Genomic DNA, 19,112 nt, shown 5'->3' with positions numbered 1-19,112 from the left:
CAATGGTTGAGTCGGCTGACGACTTAAGCTTAGCCCAGATTTGACTAGCCTCGGGCTCATACGGAAAACATCAGACACCAATTCGATTGAAGCTAGTTAGCAGACACTTAATTATAGTGTTTTTAAATTAAATAATATAATAATATGTATTAATTACTGTTTAATTAAAATTAACTTTGATTTTAAATTAGATTTCCCCGAGATATATCATGACCACCAGCCTAGACTATTCACGTTTTGGACGGTAACTCATTTATCATCCTATCATTTTTTTATATTTTCAATCTAAACATGATTTATATCAGAAAATATTATGGAATTGCAAATTATATCAGTTTGAAAAATATTACTTTTATAACGAAACCAGTTTGTTTAAGTTTTGATTTTTTCTTCCAATATACAAACTACAAACACATGTATTCAAAATTTGGACGATTGCTAGCGTGTTGAGATTTGGGATTCGAATTAGGGTTTGTAGAATTCCATCTGCTTTGACTTTGTTTGGTTGTTATTGTTGTTGGTTGAGATAGCAGCTCAGTTAATGATTGTGTGATTTTCATTTTAAATGTATCTAATTTTCTTTTTTTTTGTAAAGTGATTAAATTAATAATAATACTGATGATCTAAATTCTTAAAATTGTTTGTTTTGTTCAGATCTGAACTCCATATGTCCCCGTTGTATTTTCTTATAAAATTGTGTATATTATAATATACCGATAATTTTTTTACATATTTCCAATCACTAAATCATAAAATCAGAAAATACGAAAAAGTATGCATAATTTAACCAAAACAAATTCACCAAAACTCAGTTAAAACTAAAAAGTGGAGTATAAAAATAAACTTTAGATATACAAAATTTTAATACTGTAAAAAAAATATAAGAAAAATACAAGTAAAAGATGAGTAAAATATCAGAACAATATAAATAAAAAAAACAGCTATTGGAAAATTCTAATTTTACCACAAACTTGATTCCACTTTTCAAATTTATCTTTAAATGATGTCAATTTAAAGATAAAAAATGATGTCAATTTTCATATATAATCTAAATTTATGATGAAAAAGACAGAACTAATTTTTTAAATCATTTATAAATGTTTAAGAACTATTTATAGAAATTTATAAACCCAATCTCATTTTCTGAATACTTAACATTAAACAATAATCACTAAACCCTAAATCCAATTGTTAGAGCACTTTTGAAAATTGATTTCTAATTTGTGCTATTTAAGCAATTTCTATCGGAGGATAGTTCATTTATTTTTGCTTAATAAATATTATTTTTAAACATTCTTTTGGTCTAAATGTAGATTACTGTTCTGATTTTTTTCTTTCTCTTAAGTTATTTTTGTGACAAAAAGATTGAGTGACCAATGTTTTTAGTGCTATCTATCTATGGTATTTACTCTATTTAAAATAGCACCTCTGCTGAATCAATAACCAATTAAAAGAAAATAGTCGCACTTTTAGAAAATTTTGATAAATGATCATATTAATTCATATCACATTAATTCATAGTATTATTGAAAGGAAACAAAACTAAAAACTAAAATATTCAATTTTGTATTTGACCTCCTTAGCTCTGAAACTTGCTCATTTTGTCTTGAGAAACCCACGAACTTCGATGAGGAAGTTGTTGAGGTTCTTTCTGAATCTTTGGTAGTTGAGACGGTCCAAGGATGACGATAGCTGGTTCGATGTCGTGAGTACCTGAAGAGCGTTCGCTAGCCTCGTTTTGAAGTTGGGATTCCCCTGCTTCTCAATCAGTTCGTTGCCCAGTCCCTAAAGGTAAATAACACAAACTGCTTTACGTTACAACGGTTTCAGACATGGAAACTCGGTTTATGTTTATAAAGAGAGAAACTAAAGACCGACCTGGTAAAGGTTCGGTTCGCAGAGGATAAGAGGGAACAAGGCATCTGCTGCTGTACTGACTAGGTCGGTACTGTAATAAGAAACCGGTAAACAAACTTTGAGTAAACCTTAAGACTTATAAGCTTATTAAGTGATTTGGGTTGAATATAGTGATGGTACCTGTAATCTTCAAAAAGAAGAAACTGAAGTAGTTTCCGAAGGAATCGGCTCAGGATTCCTTCGTGGAATACTCCATTAGGATCTGTTTGTCCAGCCGCGTGTGACCCCAAACCCGTGTTGCCAGCTTTTGTCTCTTTGTAGTGATATGACGCAAGAGCCTTTAGAGCTCTCAGGCACATCGTGACTATATCTACATCCTGTTGAGCATATCAATAGATAGCATTGCTTTTAACATTTTCGTAAACCAAGAACAAAAGGGATTTACTTAATTCACTCCACCTGCTGATGAAGACCAAAGTCAACTGTTGTAAGCACATGGTTAAATGCATCACTGTTGAGTTGTGCGAGCGTCTCCGGGTAAACCTCGAGCATATGTGATATGAGCGAGAAATACTGCAGAATTTTTTTGTGGCGTTGGTGAAAAGTTTATAACAGTAAAAGTACTATGATAGGATCAGTCAATGGTAGATTCAAGGACTTACGTCGAAACAAAGCTTGGGGTATTTGAGGAGTTCCAAAGTTATAAGTGGCGTGATTATATGGAGGCCAAAGAACACCACCTGTAAAGTCAAAGAATTACACATACCATTCTTGTAGAGTTTAATCTTAATTAACTTTGCTTTTTTTACCTGGGATATGTTTGTGCTTTGTGTCTCGATACTGTCAGATGAAAAATCAACCTGCAAAATATAGTACCACTTGTTAGAAGAATGTGTCAAGTTTCTACAGTGAGGGCAAAGAAATAAAAGAACGTTTACCATATCTTTTGAGCATAGATGAGATAGTAGCTGAAGCAGAGCGCGTAAATCCTTGTACTTTTCGGTTTTAGCTTCATTAAGCAAGGTACTCGAGAGGGACAATGATATCTGAGATGGATTATAGCAAGTGTATGTCAGTGAAGTTATACAAACATTTATCTTGTCTGCTTTCAAGGAATGACGCTCAGATTGAACAGAGAAGTAAGGAAGAGATAGGGAAACACACTTACCTTCCCAATATTGTGTGACGAATATATTTGTAGAAGACTCATGCAGAAATTAACAACCCCAGCTGTTTCATGAGCCTCTAGGTAGGATATTTGCCCATCCACCCAGTCCACCACAAATTTAAGCAGTAGATAAATTACTGCAGACTAAGCAATAAAACACATGGATTTTGAATACAGGTTGAGTGACGTGCACCATATGTATAAAGCTGTTAAGATAGGTTATAGGCCCTGAACAATACCTCGTGTTTGTAAACCTCGAGAAGACGGAGCACAGGATTCATAACAGACAAGCCCATCTCATATATTGCTCTCTGTGTCCGGGGTTCAGTGGCACTTGCTGCTCCACGAAGCCGTTCTAACACGCAACTCACCTAACACAAAATTCGATAGAAAACTTCTGTTTATAAGGATTGTGAAATCACTAAATCTATGTTTTCAAGTGTTATTCTTCCTCACCAGCATAATGATATCAGGTTGCTGAGCCAAATTTTTAAGGTCACTGTTATTGGCCAAATCCACTAAAGATGATGTCATATGAGCCATGAGGTCCTTCACATATCTTATGGAAAATAAAAAGAAGGTTATCGGTCAGGCCAAATTCAAAAGGGAAGAAGTGGGCAGAATTTGGAGACTCACTGATTTGATGCATCTGAACTTCGCATTCCATAAGCAGAAAGAACAAGCGTTTGAGCTAATGAACGCTGAATAAAAGTAACATCATTTCAAGAAACAGAATATACGTGAACAAACTAACCACAGTGAAAATTTTAGGGAACTATACCTGACTAACACCATTTAGCAAGAACAAACTTTTGTCATTAGCAAAAGCATTTGCTAGGTTGCGCCAGGAGTCCTGAACATTTTACACACAGAGTCAGTTACTAAATAAAGGCAGGAATAAGTTAATCTACAAACATTATTATTAATGAACATGTTCTTTTTCAATTGGATAACTGAAATAAGAAGAGCGATTCCTAGACTAACAGCTTTTCTAGCAGCCATATCATGCAATGAAAAATGACTGAATTCTAAAATACAAGCGTGTAAATATTAACGCAGGAGCACGAAATGAAGTTCAAAAATGTCCCACGTCTATGGCGAGTTTCTGAACTCACCAGTGATAGAAGGTGAAAACATATATTTCTTCGTCGAACAAGCGCATGCAGTAACTGATGACATGTTAACTCCTGCAGAGTGCGGAAAAAAAGATTAGAAGAATACGTGAAATGGAAGTAACCAACAGTTATAACCATTGCTTATAACAAACTTCAAATTAAGCTCTAAAAGAAATCTTGCTATAGCTAATTGGATTCCCTGGCCTAAAGTCTTTAGTCATCAAAATTTGTAGAGTCAAAGAAGTTCGAGATTTCTTGAATCAGCTTAGACCCCCTCACAAACAACTCTGAATAATATATTCATTTAACATACCAAAAATAGTATTTGTACACAGTAAAAAAAACATGGTACATGGTTTCCAAAATCAACAAAGTTTATAGGACAAAAGATTATTACCTGCAAATCCTTTTCACCAGGGTAAGACATGAGCGATGTCAAGGAGATCCGGACAATTATATCAAGGACAAACTTCCCTTGATTATGTTCATTGAAAAACGTGAATAAACATGCTCTGGAAGGTAGAGACTGAAGCTGGTTGCTACCCAAATTGCAATCTTCAACGAGCATAAGATATGTGAAAGACCATCTTGCAAGGAACCATATGACTGCCTACGTATGTTTCTCCAATCAATAAATAGAAACAAGATAGCAGACTGCAATAACTTCATATTTACCCAATTCAGGAGTTAGTAAAAATGTACCTCCATTAGCCGAGGACTGAAGATCGATGATCTCATATTTGCATCCAAACATTGCTCGGCGAATTTTACAATTGAGCTACGACAAAAAAAAAAGACAACCAAAAGTCATCAACTGTTCAGTGAAAAATATGTAATTTTATATTAGTATGCCACTAGAATCTCAAGTAAAGTTCAAGACTCTTACAAATACCTCGACGGTAATTTAAGAATAACCAGTCGGGAAAGGCTTAACTAAAGCTTACCTTGAGAGTAACACAACAGGGTGGTTGCCTGCCTCTACAACATCCACAAAATGAGTTTGCAAGGCATCAGGAACCTGGTTATTAATAAAACCATCTCGTAATTACTCTTGGAAAGAATTTATATGTAAACAAAACTATAACAGCCCTCATGAAAATACTTATAAGACTGATTCTCCAAGGACTTCCATTACGTATATTAAGAAATTCAAGAACCATTAGTTTGAAATTAATATCTGTGGTAAAACGTTTCTTATTTTTTCCATAGGAAAGGAACGTCAGTGTGACTGTTTGACAGATACCTTATATCAGTAAAACATGAAACATGAAAGAAAATATGAATTGAGACCTTTTTTTTTTTTCTTTTTGAAACACTATGAATTGAGACCTAATCTATCATTGTAGACAGGTAAAACTGAATGTAACGAAAGCTTGTTGGCGTCTTCCTTTTAGTGATAACATCAAAGAGAGGCAGGAAAATAAAGAATTACCAGGGCCGTCTCCCCTTCTCCTTCATCTGCAAGTACATGACCGATTATCAGCAGTAAAGAATAGACCTCTTCCAAAGTTTCGGTCGGATCAACAGTGCCCCTGCCCTAAAACAGGAAGATTAAGATAAGCAAAAGCAATCTCTCAGGACAAATTAGAAAACTCGTCCATAAATTTAAAATATGTAAGATACTGTAATTCAGACAAAGCTGAAACTTCGGATCAATAGAAAAAAAGCTTTGATGCAGGTGTATTTTTATATGTTAGCTACTAAAAGTCAGGGTAAGAAAAAATAGGCCAACAAGTGTGTTTAGTAGATGAAGAAATGTGGCTTTCGCTGTATTCTAAAAGAAGGTCGATCAAGAGCACCTGATGGAGGCGTGCAACACGATCAGAGAAAAGTTTTGTTAAAAACGGAACTGTAGCATCCACTGCTGCCCTCGCAATGAGAGCATAAGAGCCTAGTCTTTCATCCATGGCTGCCAGAACATGATATAAAAGTTTTGAGAAAAGAATAGCAGCACATCTGCCTTCTAAGACTGGCTTCAAAATCAAAATCAGAGGAAAAATTGCAATTCTTTTGCTCACCAGATACAGAAGCCAGACAGTCAGCATCATCTTCATCAGTTGTAGCTGACGCAGATGCCACTATAGGAGTAAAATTGCAGTTCGTAAATAGATTTGAAAATGAAAATAGTACCAAACGACAAAAAGTTGTTAGGCAGTGGCACTGGCAACAGTCCGGAATCGTTACATTTTAGTTCAGATTCCGCAATCAGTGAAAAGAGACTAGCTGCAGCATGCATCCCTTCAGGTGGCAACCACGCATTACCTCCAGAACCATCCATTGACTAACAGGAATCATCACAAACATTAGTCAAACATTGCCCACTGGTATGTCAGAAGAAGAAATGAACTTTTAAATTGTATCGTTCCCCTAGATTCTCAAACATAAAATTGTTGGCTGGAGAAGATGACAGGTATTAATAAATAGCCTGACAATCACAAAGTAAGCCAAAACTAACCAAATATGGCCACAGAGTTTCATGAACACAACCATGCATAATGTTATAAATATATGTAGCTGTTTTTAAAAAAAAAAAAATCTTAACCGTACTCACAGCAAGGAGAGTTGTCCAGGTATCTAGCAAGATGTCGCGCGCCTCATAGCTCCAAGTCTCTTTATCATTACTATTCGCCAATAATACTTTCACAACTTCACCCATTAACAGAGATAATAGTGTAAGAGTACCAAAGGGCCTGAAGAAACAGGTAAGAACCAACTATTTATGAATAGCAATCGCTAAGGGGCTTATAAAAGCAAAAAGAAGGTAACATGTCAATTGTCAAAGACCTTATTGATCGCAAGAGTCGGTCAAAGTCAACAGCAGTAGTAACGGTCGCGATAGACAACAATGCGCGACAACCATCAATCATCTCACTGGAATAAGAATGTGAGGACACAACGTTAAAGTTGGAATACAAGACACAGAAAACAAGCAGGGTTAGAGTGTTGAACAGCTAACCTTCCACTCCTTCCTTCTTCAATCTCCTTTGAAATGACATCAGGAGGATCAATCCAGGGTAACACCCCTGACAGAAGGAGGAGTAGATGCTGCTCTCGCATCTGTGCATTGTCTAGATTATTGAACAAGTCACTAACAGAGAAATATATATCTTGATAAGGTAGAGATGATGGACATCCATCGTTCTTTACGTATTCAACAGAAGAGTAATTAGTAAAAGTTACAGAAGCATAGAATACTCACTGGAAGGAAATACTTCTCCTGCTAAGGAGCACAATTGTACAATAAGTTTCCGAGCAGAGACTGCAACAGGACAATCTAGCCAATAGCCTTCAAAAGCAAACTTCTGCCTCAGCGACGAATATAGATTTATCAGCCATCCAACATGTGAACTTGAAAGCAAAACATCACACCACGAAGCACCAGGCTGCAATCAGAACCATTGAAGGTAAGAGTCAATGAAAGTGTCTTATATAAAAGTATAAACTTTGACATGCTAGAATCACCCCTTACTATATCTCTGGATTTCGGCAAGTTAATGAAGTTGAAGAACATGAAATATATCTTAAATATAACCATTAACTACCTGAACTATTACACACTCTGTCTTCCGTGATGATGCAGTATCAGATCTCATTCCATCAGAGAATACATTAATGCTGCCCTTTGTGCCACCTTTGCTGTAACGAAACTCCCAATTTAGTATCTGATGCATTAGCCGCAACGCAGCATTGCAAACTTTAACCTCAGGGACATCAGAATTTGATTCCACAATCTTATTTGTAACACTTAAAGCAGCATCCTGTGCCCAGCTATAGAAAGTCTGCAATTGAAAACCATCGGAAGTAAACAGCACAGTTTTAGTAATAGAACCCTTGGTACAGGCTATCATTCTTCCAAAGACGAAAGGTTGATGGGTGTCACAATATCTGAAAGCAAATAAAATCCTAAGAGTACCTTCAAATAGTTTTGTTCCAGCGACTTGCGGCAATTTTCATGAAATTCCCTCGGGAGACTCATGGCACTTGAAGTAGAGGGTGAGAATTCAGATACCTGAGATACTGAAACTATGAGCATACATATGGTATACATATAACGCCAAAAAAAAAAAAATTCTAAACAGATCATTACCAAGGATTCGAGAAAATGAATACCGATGAACTGCACATCTAAGCCTCGTGAACCAAGAATGGCCTGGTTAATCTGTAAAAAGCAATTAAAGCCAAAAGCAATTCAATACCATGATCCTTTTAACAAACATTAATATCATACAATTCCGTTGTATTTTTAATATAGATAGCCGCACTTCCGCAATTTTCAATGTATATCATGAAGAGCATCAAACTATTTGAAAGCCCCAATATCTTTTTATCAAGGCGTGGAGCATCGAAAGACATATCTAGCTAAACTATGGAGCAAATGATCAATTACTACTTAGTCACCCCAATGATGACTAGTCAACCTACTCAATTACTCTACATCCTCCCCAGACCATATCTTTTACGGTAGGCACAGTTAACAAGGTGTGAGTATCATGTAAGTATGCAATTTCTTTTTTTATCAAATAAGTTATCGTGTATAAAATGCAGGATAACGAATTGAACAATATGTGCAGCTAATTCTATCAAAATGTTAGATACAAAAAATTAAAAAAAGAGACCCAAAAATTGCAATACAATGTAGATACCTGGTAGAAAAAGACTTCTTTCTCGGCTGGAGTAAACTCAAGCCTATAAGAGTTATTCACTCAGATTAGAAGTTTTTAAGATGAACTAAGCAAGAAAAAAGAAAAAAAGGAGTAATATATCTAGATTTCTTTGCACTACTCTATTTTTCCAGAAGCTGTCAGTTATAAGCGTGTGTGACCAACAACTAATTTCATGAATCCTCTATATGCATAGAAGTGACAGCTAACTTCCAGCATCTAAAAACACGACTTATTATTCTGAATACCAGAAACAGCGCAGCTTACCAGCCTCTTTTCATCAGCTGCGCAGCCACAGAAGATACTTTTGAAAACACATAGGCATCTGATGAATTAGCATGCTGTATGACGTAGCCAAGACAGAAGCTGCAGAAAGAAATCGCCATATCTCAGAATTTTAGTTTTCCTTTTATGAGCCAACAACTCATAAGAAAACCTCTAATTTCTTAATGACGGTAACAATGATGCGTGTCCATACCAACCACAAAACAAGAAGTAAAATGTTGCAGTAACCTAAAATTACTACTATATTGCAAAGCATGAATGCTCCCATTTGATTCGCAAAGCAAACAAAAATACAAACTTAACAGAGGATAACCAACCGTTCAACTAAGTGGAAGCTTAAGCATTGATCAACAAAATAACATAAAAAGAAGAAGAGAAAATAACCTAATCAAACCCCCTTTATCCTCGGTGGATAGAAAACTCCATTCCCTGATAGCTGCTTCTTTAATAGCTGCAGCAGCTTGAAACCTAGCAGACGCCACCTGAGAATTTTCTGGAAGTACAAAAACACACACACACACTTTCAGTCAAACAGATGTAACTTCAAGTTCACTGGGGGCAGTAAGATTCCGAATTTTACCAAGAATGAATCTGCACGCCTTGTATGGCTGAGGAGACTGGTGAAGCGACAATATGGTAGCTTCAGCAGCCGCTGGATTAGTATTTATCTGCAAAGAGAAACGCAATCAATTCACAAAAACTCATAAACAACTTCCTGTGACTTCAAAATGAAGCAAACCAAAAAAAAAAAGCTCATAAATGCTAAAGCTTCCTCCGATGTATTAGGAATCCAAACAGATAAACGAGGAAACGAAGATGGAGTGAGTAAGTATAAAGGAAGAAAGCGAAACCTGAATGTAAGAGCAAGCAAGTTCAATCGCGCGCATGGTGGATTGAAGCTGAGGCAAATCCTCAGCTCCACCTCCGGCGCTTCCGTTAAACATCGGAGTATTAAGAGGAAAATTCGATCGGAGGAGGAAAGTGGCGGCGGTGAGCAGAGAGTGAATGGCGGAGAAAGGGATCCGATGATGGCGAGAGAACCGGGGGAGATGGGGAATCGATGTTTTTACCAGGTGTGTGTGTCGCGGGCCCAATCTGTGGCCCAACACATAGCCCAATTAATTATATCTGAAGTAATTAAAAGAAACACATGGCCCAGTCCACCTAGGTTGCAAACCCATTTGATACACACTTTTGGAAAATTAATCTGAACCAAAACCAATGTAGCTGGTAGTGATGGGCACTCAAATTTCCGGTACGGTCGAGTTATTCGGTTTTCGAGTTATTAATTCGGATTGGGGGAGTGTTTAGGACCCGTCTAGGAACCATACACTTTTCAGATCAGATCCGTTGGTTCACGATAATATTAGGTTTGGGTCGGGTTTTTGCTTTTTATAATAATATTTAGGTATCTATTTGGTTTTGCTGTTCAATTCCAGTTCAATTTTAACTTTTTGGTTTAAAGAAATAGAATCCATTTGAGTTTTGTAATTTTTGGTTTGGTTTTGATTTTTCGGTTCGGTTCAGATTTGGTTTTCGGATTTTGGGTAATATGCCCATAACTAGTAGCTGGGTAATAATTGAACAAGGCTTTGTAGTCTACAAAACGCTAGTCTTTGCTCGGAGGTTCAATTACAGTTTCATGATATGCATTAGCAGTTGGATTAAGACCTAAACTAGATTCCAAAACTTTTAGTAGTGATTTGGATAGAAATTGACAAATAAAAAAAAAAATTAAAGGGTCCAATCGAATAACAAGTAGAAAAGTCGTGCCATATTCCTAAATAATATAAAATTCATTTCTTTTATTAAAGTCGCCCTCAAACTCTATTGTCTTTTGACTCTCTCTACTACACACAGAGAAAGAACCTCAAGGACTCTAACTAGAGAGAGAGAGAGATGAAGGTGGTGGCTTTAGTCAGTGGCGGCAAAGATAGCTGTTATGTCATGATGAAGTGTATCCAGTACGGTCACGAGGTACGTCTTCTTCCCTGAAACTACCTCAAAGAAGTTGTTGTTTTTTTTGTACTATATGAACTTAAATCTCAATTGGGGTTTGCGTATTTGTGTTTTCAACAGATCGTGGCATTGGCTAACTTGTTACCCGTTGATGATTCTGTCGATGAACTAGACAGCTATATGTATCAGACTGTAAGAGTCTGTCTGCTTCTTCTTTTGTCTTTAATGGTTTGATTTATATATGTTCATGATTGTGAGGTAAAGCTGGATACTTTAATTGAATTTGAAAAAGGGTTATAAGAAAGATTTGGTTTTTTTTCTTATCTGATACCATCATTTGTAAAATCTGAATTTTATTCTTTGATTGAATGTCTCTACTTCAGGTAGGCCACCAGATTATTGTGAGCTATGCAGAGTGCATGAATGTGCCACTATTCAGAAGGAGAATCAGAGGTTCTTCTAGGTTAGGCTTTTATTTGAGATTCTAATCTTTTTTTTTTTGTTTTAGTGGGAGATTTTGTCATAATGGATTATTCTGAGCAGGCATCAGAAACTTAGCTACCAAATGACACCAGATGATGAAGTGGAAGATCTGTTTGTTTTGTTAAGTGAAGTGAAGAGACAGATACCTTCCATCACGGCAGTTTCGTCTGGCGCCATTGCATCAGACTACCAACGTCTGCGTGTGGAAAGTATTTGTTCAAGGTTAGGTCTTGTTTCTTTGGCGTTTTTGTGGAAACAAGATCAGACTTTGCTTCTTCAGGAAATGGTAAGCCAAAGAAGTTACACTCAGTCTCAAATCTTTTCTTTTGTGAATTTGTCTTCTTTAATTCGTTTTCGTTTACTTGCAGATAGCTAATGGGATCAAAGCTATTCTAGTCAAGGTACTATTATATTTTCATTCTTTTATTAACATCAACATCTTTATATGTTTATGGTTTTCTTTCATGTTTAACAGGTGGCGGCAATAGGGTTGGATCCTTCTAAGCATTTAGGGAAAGACTTAGCTTTCATGGAACCACATCTTTTGAAGTTAAAAGAGTATGCCACAGTTCTCTTTTATTATCTAGTTGTGTTACATTGATTATGTGGCTTCTGAATGTTTCTTTACTTAAGGTTATATGGAAGTAATGTTTGTGGTGAAGGAGGAGAATATGAGACTCTGACTCTCGATTGTCCGCTTTTCACTGTATGTCTTCTTAACAATGTTGTGTTCATTGTTTCATCACATTTATTTGTAGCTTTGACAATTTTTCGTTTTCTTTAGAATGCGAGAATCATGCTTGATGAATTTCAAGTTGTGCTACACTCTCCAGATTCTATTGCACCTGTTGGAGTTCTTCATCCAACGGTCTTCCATCTCGAAAAGAAAGACTCTAATTCTCTTGAGGAGAAGGAGCCAGGTTTGGTGTTTGAGGTACAAGGAGATGGTCCCAACACACCAGAATCTACTTGCCAACCAGATAATGGAACCGTTGAACATACAAGAAACAGAGTTAGCGTTTCAAAGACCGGGAAAGAAAACACATTCTCCATTTGCTGCTGGGTGGAAGGTTCTAGTCAATCTTCAACAGGTAACTCCAGAATCAAACTAAATCTTCAAGTTGCCCTCCCACATGAACTTGATATTTGCTTCTCTTTGAACAGGTCTGAGAGAAGATCTTGAGACCGTTCTTACAGAAACCGAGTCGCAGCTTCTGAAACAAGGATTCAACTGGCAAAACGTCTTGTACATTCATCTTTACATCTCTGATATGAGTGAGTTCGCTGTCGCCAATGAGACGTATGTGAAGTTTATCACACATGAGAAGTGCCCTTTTGGTGTTCCTTCACGTAGTACAATAGAGCTTCCTTTGGTACAAGCTGGTCTTGGAAAAGCTTACGTTGAGGTTTTAGTGGCAAATGACCAAAGCAAAAGGGTTCTCCATGTACAGAGTATCTCCTCCTGGGCACCTAGCTGCATTGGACCTTATAGTCAGGTGAAAATAATAAAATTTAAAATTTTATTAATCAGGAAGCTAATTTTACTGTTAATACTTTTTTCTTCAGGCTACTTTGCATAAGGGTGTTCTTCACATGGCTGGACAGTTAGGGCTTGACCCTCCCACGATGAATCTTAGAAACGAAGGCGCAGTTGCTGAGCTGAATCAAGCATTGACGAATAGTGAGGCGATAGCCGAGGCTTTTAGATGCTCAATCTCTTCATCAGCTCTTCACTTTGTGGTGTTCTGTTCAGCACGCACGGAGCAGTCAGAGAGGGATCAGCTTCATGAGAAGTTTGTTTCTTTCTTAGATTTGGCAAAGTCTTCTCGGAGGGTCCTTGATCCTATGTTCCTTTACATCCTTGTCCCTGATCTTCCCAAAAGGTATTTAACACGGCAAAGAATCTTATATTTACTTGTCTGTGAATCTTAAACTTTGAACTGTTGTTCTGCAGGGCACTTGTTGAAGTAAAGCCTGTCTTATACGTTGAAGAAGATCCAGAGACGGAAGATGAAACAAGACAAGAGCAGTTTGGTGAAGGAGACTATGGTTGTTGGGGGTATAAGCCAGAGGAATGGCACCAAGATTGTGTGCAGAAACGAGTTGTTGATGGGAAAATATGTGTGACCGTTCTCTCCATCTCGGCTGAAGTGATGAAGAAGCTTCATGAACCTGAAGAGGAACAAGAACTGGAGAGACTAACGAGATTCTGTGTATATCTTCTCAACAAAACCTTGTCTGAAAATTCATTCTCTTGGAAAGACACCACGGTGAGAATGAGATTCTTGAACACAATGTCAGTCTTTTCATCCTAATCTTTGCTTATATCTTTGTGTTGGTTGATGCAGAGCTTGAGGATACACTTCTCTACAAGTCTTGGTGTGTCTGTAAAGAGATTATTCAACGTTTTTGAAACTGCATTCAAAGAGCTTAACGAGATGAGCCCTGAAGGTATAGTTGGCGACTCGAAAGAACCTACATTCAATCTTGTCCCGGTCCTTGGTGCTGGAAATTCTTCTGCTTCGCTCGACAACATAATCACATGTGAACTATTTTCCCTAAGGTCGTAACTTTCCTTATCTCACAAGAAACACAAAGCTTTACTTTTATCATCTTTAAGCAGACTCTCTCCTCTTCGATGGGTTTCCACTTACTGAACAAGTGCCTTACCTGCCCTTAGCCACTTGAATGGCACAATTTTTTGGGCTGACAATTCTTTTTTGCTCTGGAATTCTCGTTTCATTACCGTAAGAACAATATGTAGTTGTGTTTTGTTTACAATGAAAAAAACCAGACGATGTTTGTTTTGTTTAATATGGTTAGTGCAAAACTGCAGAGGTTGCAGTATTCTGAATCAAGGATATTATTTACTCTTCTTGTCGGATCTTGTCCACTGCATTCTGCAGAATTGCCTCGATTGGATTCAAAGATGTTCACTTTTTGAGCCATCACTGAGGCCTTGTGAAAAGGCTTTGTTAATGTTCTCGTTTATTTTCTCTTGTAATGCCACCTTCTTTCTGATCTAATCCGTCTAGCGCCTTTCGAATACTTCTTCCACTTCAAACCTTCTTGTCCAGCTAGAGTGTCTAATATAACACAACCCTGACCAGCTCTTGTATCTTCTTCCTCTTCAAAGTCAACGTATCCTGCCTGAGATGAACTGAACGAAAGACCATTTCCAACAAGGTTATTGAACGTTGTCATTTGCTTCCCCTCCTTGCTGCTTTCGTCCCAAGACTCCATACGTACATCCTCGCCGCCTCTGTTCTCTCTATATATCAACCAAAATAGAAAGAAGATAGTAAGTTTGAATCTGTAATTGTTTGATTCTATAAACATTTGACTTTAGGTTCAGCAAAGCTCAAAAACAATTATGTTTAGAGGATTTGCTTTCATCATGCGTGTTTGGTTTAACATTATGTGTTGTATCATCCGTTAGGCACTAGCTTGAGTTGCTTGCTATCCAAGGGACCATGAAATCACGGCGGCGGCAGCGCAAGGATCGTAGAACCAGCAGCAGCCTTGTTGATACTGACCAACAACACTCATCACTGCCGCTCCCAATCGATCTCATGATGGACATCTTCCCCAGGCTATCCCTCAAGTCCATTGCCATCTGTCGTTGCGTATCAAGCCCTGGGCCTTCGTACTTGGCCACTCTGACTTCAGGGATCTGCGCTTGACAAGGTCTCAGGCTCTCCCGCGTATATGGTTCGCTTTTAGGGATGGTAACAATGTCTTCTTCCTCTCCTCACCTCAGCCTCAGAGTCCTGATGAGATTTCGTCTGTTGCGGCTGATCATCACATTAGTTTCTCCTTTGATCATCCTGTCGAAGATATATCTGCAATTTCGAAAAGGAAACAGTAACAAGACTTGGAATCCAAGGAATGGAAGCGTTTCAGATTAGGAGGGGGTCTTCTGTTCTCATCCATCTGAACCATGTGGAGGATTTGAAGCTTATGGAATTATAAGGATAAGCATCAGACCATGCTCGTGCATCATTGAAGCTTGTGAAAACGCTTTTGGTAGTGTTTTTCTTTATTGCTCTTGTAATATCACCTTATTTCTGAAATTCCTTATCATCATCACATGTTCTGAACGCATAGAAGCCATGGAACATGAACCCCAATAGTAAAAAAGTTCTTATTTTATTCTATCCGGTTCACTATTTTCACACACAGATTTTAATTATCAGATATCATCAGGTCTGAACGCATATACCATCAGTTTGGTGCATATTTTTGTTTTGTGGTGGTAGTTAAACCCTTGCTTTCATCAAATGATCAGTTCAGGTTAAGAAACAATCAAAATGGCCAAGTTTGAAACTCTGGACGGTCAAGACATTGCTTTTATGAGATATGAAAATAGATAAGTTAAAGATAGTGATGGTTTACTATCAGTGGAAAACTTAAGGAGGGAGGTATTAATTTACCATATAGTGTCAAATATCACATGAAAACTCTCCTCTTTAAATGTTGGCATTAACATCACATTAGTTTCAATATCTTTTACAAGCTATAGCTATGAACACCCTCCTTGGTTTTGTTCTGAAAACTTTCATTTCAAGTTTCTCTCCACAGCTACAAGATATTGCAAAGGTACAACAAGATCATTTCCCATTTTCTTTTCTTCATTCCCATTTTTGATCAAATCATGATGCATCACTTGATTTTTTTTTATGATGAGTTTTTGGCCATGTGATCAGCAAACCATTGTGCTGAAAGTGAATATGAGCGGTGAAAAATATAGGAACAAAGCCATGAAGATTGTAGTAGGAACATCCGGTAAATTTAAACAATCAAACAAAACAACATGTCACAAAAATAAAATAAAAACACAAAAGCCTAATGAAAAAGAATCATTACGTTTTCAGGAGTTACGGGAGTGCGGTTGGAGAAAGACAAAGAGACGCTTACGGTGGAAGGAGAGGGAGTGGATGTACTTGCTCTTGCCCGAGCTCTGAAGAAGAAAGTAGGCAAAACTGAGATCATCAAAGTTTCTTAATAAGTCTAATCCCCTTTTCTTACACAACAATATCTAGTTCTTTTTCTGGTTTCATGATGATGTGTTCTTGTGGGGGCAACATTTGACATGCTTTCTTTTCCAGTTTCTAGTTTATGGATATATTTCACTTGTTTGAAAATCAGTTTGATATCTGTTGTTGGATCAACTCTGTTGCAGATTTATGAATATTCCATATAGCAACGGTTGTTAAACTTTACATAAAAATGTTGTTGTGACAGCATTATTAGATCATATACAACACCGCCCTTACTTGGATGCATTATCATGCCCAAAAAAAGAGAAAACTAAACCAACCAAAACGATCTTTACTACTACTTTGGTTTACTAGCTTAGATCTTAGTTTATCAATGCAGTTTATTCATTATCTAGCAGTTAAACTCCCTTAAGCAGATCTTTTTAGCTTGGATAACTTTGTCAATGCCTCTTCTAAGTGCTCACTAATGATCTCGTCTTTCCTACCCTGGATAAAACCTCACAAAGCAAAGCAAGAAACCACAAACAAACTAAGATTCGGTTTTGATAAAATGAAAAACGCCAATACTATAGATCAAAAGACTCTAATCCATCTAGCGCCTTTCAATTACTTCTTCCACTTCAAACCTTCTTGCCCAGCTAGAGTGTCTAATATAACACAACCTTGACCAGCTCTTGTATCTTCCTCTTCAAAGTCAACCTATCCTGCCTGAGATGAACCGAACGAAAGACCATTTCCAACAAGGTTACTGAACGTTGTCATTTTCTTCCGCTCCTGGCTGCTTTCGTCGCAAGACTCCCTACGTACGTACATCCTCGCCGGTTCTCTTGAAAGAAGATAGTAAGTTTGAATCTGTAATCGTTTAATTCTATACACATTTGACTTTAGGTTCAGAAAAGCTCAAAAACAATTGTGTTTAGTGATTTGCTTTCATCATCATGCGTGTTTGGTTTAACATTATGTGTTGTATCATCCGTTAGGCACAAGTTGAGTTGCTTGCTATCCAAGGGACCATGAAAACACGGCGGCAGCGCAAGGATCGTAGAACCAGCAGCAGCCTTGTTGATACTGACCAACAACATTCATCACTGCCGCTCCCTATCGATCTCACGATCGACATCTTCTCCAGGCTATCCCTCAAGTCCATTGCCATCTCTCGTTGCGTATCCAAGCCCTGGGCCTTCGTACTTGGCCGTCCTGATCTCAGGGATCTGCGCTTGACAAGGTCTCAGGCTCGCCCGCGTCTACTGTTCGCCTTTTGGGAAGGTAATAACCTCTTCTTCATCTCTTCACCTCAACCTCAGAGTCCTGATGAGATGTTGTCTGTTGCGGCCGATCATCACATGAGTTTCTCCTTTGATCACCCTGTCAAAGATATATCTGCAAGTGTCAATGGCCTTGTCTGTGTCCGTATTAGTGGTCACCGGTTTGTAAATGGAAGGAGATTCACGGTGGAGGAGTCGGTGTTATGTAACCCTAGCACGGGACAGTCACTTACTATACCCAAAGTGAAGACAAGGAAGAGGGTTGGGATAGTAAGCTTACTCGGGTATGATCCCGTTGAGAAACTACACAAGGTATTGGGAATGATTTGGCTTCAGGACGGCATAACTATGGAGCATCAAGTGCTTACATTAGGAGCAGGAGGAGGAGGAAGTGATGAGAAATTGACATGGAGAATGGCTGAACGTGGTATACCATGTCCATGTCCTTCTTCTGCGGGTACACAGAATATATGCATTGGTGGTGTTTTCTATTACATTCACGCTCATATGATAGTTTCCTTCGATGTTAGATCTGAGAAGTACAGCTTTGTTAAGCCTCCGAAAGGGAAACTGTATCATAGGCTGCTAGACTGCAACGGTAAATTGGCTTTAGTACCATTGGGCAAAAGTTATTATTTCGATAGTGAAACTGTTAAGATGTGGGTTCTAGAAGACCGCGAAAGACATGAGTGGTCCAAACGTGTTTACACATTGCCCCCTATGTGGAAAGATGTAGTTGATCCAGAGGAGTGGTTAGTGATTGTTGGAGTGACTGGTCCTAATGAATTTGTTATGTCGTCCGAATATTCAGGTGACCCTTTCCAGGTTTACTACTGCAATTTTGACAAGGAGACTGTAACAAGAGTTGTAATCCAAGGAGTGGGAGCGTTAAGGAGTGGCATGGGGTATTCTATTCACACCTATCCGAACCATGTGGAGGATGTGAAGCTTATGGAATTATAAGGATAAGCATCAGGTTTTAAGATTTTTTATGGAGAAACTATCGGTAGTGTTCTTGTTTATTGCTCTTGTAATGTCACCTTACTTCTGAAATTCCTTATCATCATTACATGTTTCGGTTAAGGAGCAAATGATTTCAATAGAAGCCATGGAACATGAACTCCAATAGTACAAAAGTTTTTATTTTACTCTATCCGTTCACTATTTTCACACACAGAATTTAATTATCAGATATCTTCAGGTCTGAACGCATATACCATCAGTTTGGTGGATATATCATCAAGCCCCTACATACTTTTTTGTTTTGTGGTGGTAGTTAACCCCTTGATTTCATCAAATAACCAATTCAGGTTAAGAAA

General features: G+C 37.7%; 4 protein-coding genes across 10 annotated transcripts; 3 read left to right on the top strand and 1 right to left on the bottom strand.

The window, feature by feature from the left end:
* Positions 1–1,440: 1,440 nt before the first annotated feature.
* Positions 1,441–10,250, bottom strand: LOC103848914 (exportin-4). 7 transcript variants are annotated; one of them, XM_009125738.3, is made up of 32 exons: positions 9,938–10,161; positions 9,667–9,754; positions 9,471–9,579; positions 9,069–9,167; positions 8,784–8,826; positions 8,228–8,299; positions 8,054–8,149; positions 7,683–7,919; positions 7,340–7,523; positions 7,097–7,208; positions 6,925–7,011; positions 6,692–6,830; positions 6,325–6,421; positions 6,159–6,218; positions 5,940–6,049; positions 5,573–5,677; positions 5,085–5,158; positions 4,843–4,918; positions 4,538–4,750; positions 4,141–4,212; positions 3,807–3,878; positions 3,662–3,726; positions 3,482–3,584; positions 3,265–3,396; positions 3,026–3,169; positions 2,796–2,903; positions 2,667–2,717; positions 2,520–2,597; positions 2,317–2,430; positions 2,038–2,234; positions 1,879–1,948; positions 1,441–1,785 (listed from the first exon to the last, which is right to left on the bottom strand). In XM_009125738.3, the coding sequence occupies exons 1-32, from the start codon at positions 10,028–10,030 to the stop codon at positions 1,597–1,599; spliced, it is 3,489 nt and encodes a 1,162-aa protein (XP_009123986.1). In that variant the 5' UTR covers positions 10,031–10,161; the 3' UTR covers positions 1,441–1,596. The 7 variants fall into 7 exon arrangements, 3 of the variants coding, with proteins under 3 accessions (XP_009123986.1, XP_033146828.1, XP_033146829.1); XM_033290937.1 differs by having other exon boundaries at positions 2,520–2,717; XM_033290938.1 differs by lacking the exons at positions 8,784–8,826; positions 9,471–9,579; positions 9,667–9,754; positions 9,938–10,161 and having other exon boundaries at positions 2,520–2,717.
* A 441-nt stretch (positions 10,251–10,691) lies between these two features.
* LOC103848915 (diphthine--ammonia ligase) lies at positions 10,692–14,342 on the top strand. Its single transcript, XM_009125739.3, has 12 exons — positions 10,692–11,063; positions 11,166–11,237; positions 11,429–11,508; positions 11,589–11,814; positions 11,897–11,929; positions 12,004–12,086; positions 12,162–12,234; positions 12,313–12,619; positions 12,693–13,024; positions 13,095–13,411; positions 13,483–13,798; positions 13,877–14,342. The coding sequence occupies exons 1-12, from the start codon at positions 10,986–10,988 to the stop codon at positions 14,096–14,098; spliced, it is 2,139 nt and encodes a 712-aa protein (XP_009123987.1). The 5' UTR covers positions 10,692–10,985; the 3' UTR covers positions 14,099–14,342.
* A 313-nt stretch (positions 14,343–14,655) lies between these two features.
* LOC117133890 (disease resistance protein Pik-1-like) lies at positions 14,656–16,750 on the top strand. Its single transcript, XM_033290956.1, has 3 exons — positions 14,656–16,127; positions 16,235–16,313; positions 16,403–16,750. The coding sequence occupies exons 1-3, from the start codon at positions 16,053–16,055 to the stop codon at positions 16,531–16,533; spliced, it is 285 nt and encodes a 94-aa protein (XP_033146847.1). The 5' UTR covers positions 14,656–16,052; the 3' UTR covers positions 16,534–16,750.
* A 273-nt stretch (positions 16,751–17,023) lies between these two features.
* LOC103848916 (F-box protein DOR) lies at positions 17,024–18,946 on the top strand. Its single transcript, XM_009125740.3, has 2 exons — positions 17,024–17,368; positions 17,509–18,946. Exon 2 carries the CDS (start codon positions 17,542–17,544, stop codon positions 18,754–18,756), a length of 1,215 nt encoding a protein of 404 aa, XP_009123988.1. The 5' UTR covers positions 17,024–17,368; positions 17,509–17,541; the 3' UTR covers positions 18,757–18,946.
* Positions 18,947–19,112: the final 166 nt, after the last annotated feature.

The sequence above is a fragment of the Brassica rapa genome, chromosome A05 (genome assembly GCF_000309985.2).
Source record: "Brassica rapa cultivar Chiifu-401-42 chromosome A05, CAAS_Brap_v3.01, whole genome shotgun sequence".
Taxonomy (NCBI): Eukaryota; Viridiplantae; Streptophyta; class Magnoliopsida; order Brassicales; family Brassicaceae; genus Brassica; species Brassica rapa.
This window is presented reverse-complemented; position numbering and strand designations above follow the sequence as displayed.